The sequence below is a fragment of the Podarcis erhardii genome (genome assembly GCF_964252035.2).
Source record: "Podarcis erhardii genome assembly, chromosome: 15".
Classification (NCBI taxonomy): Eukaryota; Metazoa; Chordata; class Lepidosauria; order Squamata; family Lacertidae; genus Podarcis; species Podarcis erhardii.
Window position 1 is genome coordinate 10301437 of NC_138505.1, and position 7221 is coordinate 10308657.

Consider the following 7221-nt stretch of genomic DNA (forward strand, 5'->3'; position numbering starts at 1 on the left):
AAAGGGAAAAGTTGACAGCTATGGTTAGAATACAGTTTAAAATACAGCTTAAAATGCAGCCTCGTTTTAGTGGTAGCCCATAGATCAAAGCCATAAGGGGAGAAAACGTCAAATATTCACCGGGGCCAACTATCCATGCTGGTCCTACATGGGCCAGCAAAAAGAGCCAAGGGAAAATTTATTTACAAATCCCATATAAGGGGTTCCTAATAATAATAATAATAATAATAATAATAATAATAATAATAATAATAATAATAAATGAGAGGGGGGATAGACTGAGTCCATCTGAAAGGCCAGGCGGAACTCATAAAACCGTGTTCTAAAGCAGATGCATTGCCGGTTGCTTTTTGGGCATAATTTAAGGTGTTCACACTAGTTTGAAGCTCTAAAGGACTGGAGGCTGGCTCCTTCCCTTGAGACCCCCTTGGGTGCTGAGATCAGCAGAGGAGGCCCTCTGCCACCCTCAGAGGTCCAACATGGTCTTTTGGCTGTGGGTCCACCCCACCACTGCCTGTGGCCCCCAATTGACTTCCCATTCATGGGGGAGTGAATATTCCAGTTCACCAGTTTGTCACACAACATCGCCTTGATATTTTACAATATGGCAGTATTTAGAAATGTGTCTGTAAATAATTACGTTGTTGTTGTTGTTTGAACTTATATACCACCCTATACCCACAAGTTTAACCCTATAAAAGTAAAAACCAACGCTAACCAACGTTAAAATGCCTAAATCAAATAGACATGATGAGAGACCAAATAAAAGTTTGCCAAACCAGGGAGAACTTGAAATTCAGAACCCCCCTGGTGAAACACCCACAGTGTCTGCAGAGTAGTTTATTCTCTTTTATTGAGTAATTAATGAGTAATTAATGAACTGGAATGACTACTTGCTCTCAGTGCTGTCATGTGAACCTATTGCCTATTAATGGCAATCTGCATCAGAGGCCCAGCTTCCAGGCGCCTCTGCCAGAGGTGAGGTGGGTGGTGAAATCAGACAGGGCCTTTATAGTGGTGGCTCCCTAACTGTATAATTCTTAACCTTGGGACAGTTAGCTGGTATCTATTTTGTTTGTCTCTCCAGATCCAGCTTACATGTTTTTGATTTCCCTGGGCTTTCAGTGGATTTTCTGCTGTATATTTTAATTATGATTGCTACTTATCAACTTGCTTTCAGTTTTGCTGCTGATTTCAGTGTTAATTAGTGGGTAGTTTGTTTTTTAAAAAGATCTTTCTTGGAAGTGTTGGCTGGTGGATGGCATCCCAGAAATCTGTTAAATAAGTAAATAACACCAGGCTTTTTTTGCCTTTCCCCCTTCTTCTTTTAAAACATCATCTGCAAATGGCTAGAAACATTTAAATCAATGTGTGCTGGATGGGGAAGGTGGGGGAAGCCCAATATCTATCAATAATGGATCCAAAAATGGATCTGGGGAAAGCCTGAGGTTTCACCCAGCTGTGCTATGCAAGATGCACTCACCGGAAAACCAGCCCAGATAGGACATGCGTTCCGGATGTGGCTCTGCGAGGGCATGTTGGTGGTTACCAGCAGGCTCAACGTAACAATCAGGACGCCCAGGATCATCTGAACGAAGCCGAGGAGGAGGATGATCTGGAGCCAGGCCCGCCGGACGCGGAGGTGCGTGAAGCTGCGGGACGTTGTGCGGGCCGTCAGCGAGTAGCTGGAATCGCTCCTGGAGGGCATGACTCTGGCCCAAAGGAGGGCGGCTTCTGGAGGGACCCCAGAAGCAGCCGTAAACAGAAGCGACCCTGGTCCTCAAAGGCTAGGCCTTGAACCCTCCTGCGTAAGGCACAGGACCTGCTTTTCAAAAGAGGCAAGTTTTTTATGGCTTTCCCAAAAGCAGCTTCTCGTTGGCTAACCCCAAATCCACTTGACTCTCTAGGCTCTGTATATTTGAGAAGAAACCGACGAAAAGGAGGGCGGATGTTGGTGTATAATTCCAAGGCAGCAACACGGCTTCACCAGGGCACCGCCCTAGAAGATATCTCAACGGTGAAAGGGTGCCTCTGAGCATGCGTGGAGGGCCCCTGCCCTGAGCAAACACACACATAAATGCATCCGACGGGAGAGGGATTCCAGGGGAGGAGACGAGGGGTGACGAGGAGAGTTTGGCCCTGGCACACTTTCGCTTTTAGCTGGACGCCGCCTCCGGGGAGAAGGAGATGCCAACTTCCAGATCTCCCCCCGCCCAAGAAAGCCACTGCCCAGGAGAAGGAACATCAGAGCTTGGCTTCAGCATAGGGATCATCCCAATCTCAAAAGCCCAGAGGTTGGAGAGACAGAGCCACCAACCCAACCCTCCCATCCTCCACGTGAATCGGTCCAGCAGAATGTGAATCCTCCAGGTCCCACGTGAACAGCATCTAACCACATCACTTGGGAGTCGAATGGGGAAAGTTAGCCCTTTTTCTCACCCTGGCTGTGGTTAAAACGCACCGTGCAGTTTTGAATCTGCAGGCCTTTGCGCTCTCCCTTTGGAAGAAGGCCTCCAGGCCGCCAGGAGATGAAGGACTGGATCAGGGATCATCATGGCCCAAAGGGGACCCTTGCCTGGCAGCCATGGAGTGGTTGTTTATCCAGACAGGAGTTTGCTCCCAAGGAGGAGAGAGAATCGCAAGAGCAGCAGCAAGCGGTTGATGCTGTTTCCGACGGATGAGAAACACCAAGCGGTTCCCGGACGAGCGATGGATTCTCAGCCGACCGCTGCTCCTCTGACGGGCGGCCTGGCACCACCGCTGCCATCCACGCGGCTTGCCTCCTCCCCTCAACCCAGTGTTGGCAGATGGATCAGGAAAAGATGTCCGGAGTCAGCTCCAAAACCCCAGAGGATTCTCACTGAACCGCTGGCAAACCGACCTGACGCTGCGGTAACCACCCCGAGAAGGAGATGGTGGCAGCTCGGCTTGGTACAGCAGAAGGCACCAGTCTCATCCGGCACAGAGGTTGGCAATTGCCAGAGTTCAAGCATTACCCAGGAAAAGTTTTTTGGGGGGTGGGGGGTGGGGGGGGAGAGGGTCCCAGCCGTGGGGGGAGAGGCTTGTTCTTCTGCGCCGTGCAGACAGAAGGCGTCAGCTCTTAAAGAGGCCACAAAACTCCGAGCCGTCTGAAAAACAGAATTGCCACAGGATAAAATAAACCGTCTTGGTTAAAAGCTGGGCACCTTGGCTTCCCTATCATAGTGGGGCTCACCCCCCTCAGCTTCTCCCTATAAACTTTGGTCTGCCCCACCCCACCCCAGAGGTCTACTGGGAAGCCCCCAACTTTGCAAAACACCCAAATCCCTCCATCTAAACTGTTTCTAAAAGGAAGAGACCAGCCATCAGCTTGGCTGGCTTGCTACAGATTCTTCTACACCCTCCACCTCACCCCACGCCGCTCCCCTCTGCTCCCCATCTCATCTTTCTTCCTCCCCCCCCCCAAAAAAAAAACACAGGAGCTAAACACAGCTGCAGACTTACCAGGCATGGGAGGAGTCTGCCTGCCCAGCTGCAGGGCAGCTCTTGGCTAGGGATGTTCCAGGAGCCACCACCCCCTGCATCCCTCTCTCTGGAGGATGCTCGGCTGGTCCTGATGCTGCAAGAAGGAAGGGCACGCCCTGCCGTGATGCATCTTGGGAGTTGTAGTTAATCAGCCAAGGACTAGGATCCCATGCTTTTGCCCTGCCAGGGGAAGGGTACAGGGAGCCCAGCTTGGGCAGGGTGGGTGTGGAGAATTGTGTTTCCAGAGTTTCCCTGTTTGGATGACAAGGGGCATGGGGACATAAGGAGAACAGGGAAAATCTCAGATCTTTCAGGAATGAGCTAGGTATTGTTGGTAGTAGCCTGCCCACTTTAACAGGACCAGTGCTGATTTTTTTTTAGTTTTGTATTGTTTTGATTGAGAACTCGACTCATGTGCTAATCCTGGCATAAGTGCATACACATTTTTAATAATAATAATAATAATAATAATAATAATAATAATAATAATGCATAGACGCTGTATTTAAGGAGAAATCTGTTCAGTCATCCTCTGCTTCCAAAACAGGGTAATAAACTCAAGGTCTGCATTAGGCTTCAGCTGTCCCATAAAATCGTATCATCTGGCCTGTCCAAATTTACAAGCAGTAATTTGGGCTTTCAGATTTCAGCAGCACCCTGCACAACGCCAAAATTCACCCCCCACCCTCCGTCGTTCAGCTTCCGTTCTAAGTCATTGTTGTAGCACCCGCAGCAGCGCCCTCTCAGCTCAGTGGGAGTGAACTGGTTGCACTCCCTTAAATCTGCCTCTGTTCACAACCCTTATGCTGAGAAAGAGGAGCTGGAATTTTAACCTGACACCAAAGGTCATGTGGGTGTGTCTGCATCTGAGCATGCACAGAGTGCCTCTTCTTTTGAATAAATACAGCTAGTCACCTCACTTCAGGGAATGGGGGAAATCAATGTTGTTCCAATGACCATTTGGAAAGGATCTTGATCAGGGGTCAGCAAACTTTTCCAGCAGGGGGCTGGTCCACTGTCCCTCAGACCTTGTGGGGGGCCGGACTATATTTTTTTGGGGGGAAATATGAACGAATTCCTATGCCCCACAAATAACCCAGAGATGCATTTTAAATAAAAGGACACATTCTACTCATGTAAAAACACACTGATTCCTGGACCATCGACGGGCCGGATTTAGAAGGTGATTGGGCCGGATCCGGCCCCCGGGCCTTAGTTTGCCTACCCATGGTCTTGATGATATGTTTTTATTTGAGGATTATTCAAGGTGCAGGTTCCAACCCACGCCAGTGGCCATCCCTATCCGCAGTAGGTTTTGGGGGTGTTTTTTGCCATCATATAAGCAACTAATCACTCGTGGTTTAATGCATTTCCACTTTCATACATGAACAGAAATACAAATTTGTTCACGTTTAAGGTGTCGCAAAGTTGGGTTTTTTCCTGTTTTTGCTGCAGCAGACTAAAGTGACTATCCCTCTCAAAGAGGATTGGACAAATAACCCCAAGGTTGCAGGTTTGATCCCTGTATGGGACAGCTGCTTATACCTGCATTGCAGGAGGGTTGGACTAGATGATCCTCAGGGTCCCTTCCAAGTCTACACTTCTATGAAATTCATGGAGGAAAAGGCTGTCGGTGCATTTTAACCTGTATTTTAAATTGTTTTTTTTTCTCTTTTTCTTACTGTTTTTACTGAAATTTTACTGGTGTTAGCCGCCCTGAACCTGGCTCTGGCGGGGGAAGGCGGGGTATAAATAAATATTATTATTATTATTATTATTATTATTATTATTATTATTATTATTATCAGCCACGTGCTGCTTCCAGTGTCACAGGCAGAATGTCTTTGAAAGCCAATTGCTGGGAATCGCAGTTGGGAAGAACTGCTGTTGTAATCAGTTACTGCTTGCGAGTTTCCCAAGAGGCACTGAGCTGGCTACACGAGAACAGGATGCTGGGGCTAAATGGGGCATTTGGCCTGATCCGCCAGGGCCCCTTTTATGCTCTGGAAATGGCCATTCTGCATCCATTTGTCCATTTCACAGATTATTTTTTTTCTTTGAGAGAGGACCTCTTTGTAAAATGCTTGTTCTCATACGAGCATCTTACAGTTCAACTCCCTCCCTCTTCTCATCAGGGCCTGAAATTGCACATTGCTGAGTCTCCCATTATTTGTTTCCTCTCTCTGCGCTAGCTTCTCCGCCGATTTAAAAGCCATGTAGGTGTTTGTTCTTCCAGCTAAAGGGAGCATTTGCAAAGCGCTTGGTGCCGTGTTATATACGGTCCAAAGATATCACATCCTCCAATATTTCTCCGATGAAAATAAGGGTGTCCTATTTAATAATAATAATAATTTTATTTTTTTTATACCCTGCCCATCTGACTAGGTTGTTGTTCATTAAATTTGTATATTGCTGTATACCTGTAAAGAGGCGCTTCACAACAGAAAATTACAATTAAAAAAACACAAAACACATAACAAAAATAAGAACAAAGAGAACCCATTAACTCCCCCCACTTCCACAACATATTTAAAACCAGGCAGAGGGCCTTATCGGTAGTTGTACCTGTCTTGCGGAATGCCCTCCCATCAGATGTGAAGGAAATAAACAACTATCTGACTTTTAGAAGACATCTGAAGGCAGACCTGTTTAGGGAAGTTTTTAATGTTTGATGTTTTATCGTGTTTTTAATATTTTGTTGGGAGGCGCCCAGAGTGGCTGGAAAAACCCAGCCAGGTGAGAGGGGTATAAATAATAAATTATTATCATCATCATCATCATCATCATCATCAGCAGCAGCATTATTATTATATAAAAGGCCTGGTTGAAAGGGAACATCTTTTCCTGGCGCCTAAAGGTGTACAATGAAGATGCCAGGCCAGTCTCCCTGGGGAGAAGGTCCCACAAACTGGGAGCACCTTGTGTAAGGCTTGTGCAAGCAAAAATGTTTTCAGCAGGCATTGAAAAAAGCAGAGAGAAGGCACCTACCTGATGTCAATAGGCAGGGAGTTCCCAAGGTTGGGCTCTGCCACACTAGAGGATAAATTTCTTACAAATACGGGATAAGCGGCAGCTGTCGCAGTACCAGTTCCCACCACCTGACTCAGTATTGCTGGCTCAGACTGGCAGCAACACCCCGAAGTCTCAAGCATGGAAGGCTCTCTTTCCCGTCACTAGGTATCTGCCCCCATTTAACTAGAGACTAAAACTTCTGTTGGCAAACATGCCGAGTTACTTGCGCTGTGCACATTACACAAAAAATACACATTTAAAGCATATTATTTCCAGTTCTGTTGCAGCATTCGAGGAACTTCAGTAATAGTTGCAAGGTAGATATAAGAAATTAGGTTTATTAGGAATAAGTTTAATTATGATAAAAGTGTGTATTGGCAGTAAGTAATATGAAGTTGAAATATGGAATAGACGGGAGGTTGGGTCTTTCAGTGTTAAGACCAATATATGTTTTATTGTTTGCTAAGAAAATTATGTGTCTATCGTTATTCCTGTGTGTAATTTGGTATTTGTGTTGTTGTTTTTTCTTGTTGTATCAATAAAAACTAAGAAATAAATATTTTTTAAAAGCATATTATTTCCCCCAAAGAATCCTGGGAGTTTTCCCCACACAGAACTGCAATTCAGCACCCTTACCAAGCTAAAGTTCCCATGATTCTTTGTGGAGGGGAGGAAGGAATAACATGATTATTTAAATTCATGGGG

The 7221-nt window shown here is 46.3% G+C and overlaps 1 protein-coding gene and 1 long non-coding RNA gene across 5 annotated transcripts in view; both read right to left on the reverse strand.

The window, feature by feature from the left end:
• Nucleotides 1–2536, reverse strand: part of ENTREP3 (endosomal transmembrane epsin interactor 3) — a 34050-nt gene extending 31514 nt beyond the window's left edge. For all 4 annotated transcript variants that reach the window (XM_081840981.1, XM_081840980.1, XM_081840979.1 and 1 more), the window contains exon 1: nucleotides 1484–2536. In XM_081840981.1, the coding sequence (XP_081697107.1) occupies nucleotides 1484–1708 (225 nt within the window). In that variant the 5' untranslated portion in view covers nucleotides 1709–2536. The remainder of the gene's footprint in view (nucleotides 1–1483) is intronic.
• Nucleotides 2537–3018: 482 nt separating this feature from the next.
• LOC309330166 lies at nucleotides 3019–3646 on the reverse strand. The gene is made up of 2 exons (XR_014151334.1): nucleotides 3484–3646; nucleotides 3019–3128 (listed from the first exon to the last, which is right to left on the reverse strand). It is a non-coding gene; the product is annotated as an uncharacterized lncRNA (long non-coding RNA).
• Nucleotides 3647–7221: the final 3575 nt, after the last annotated feature.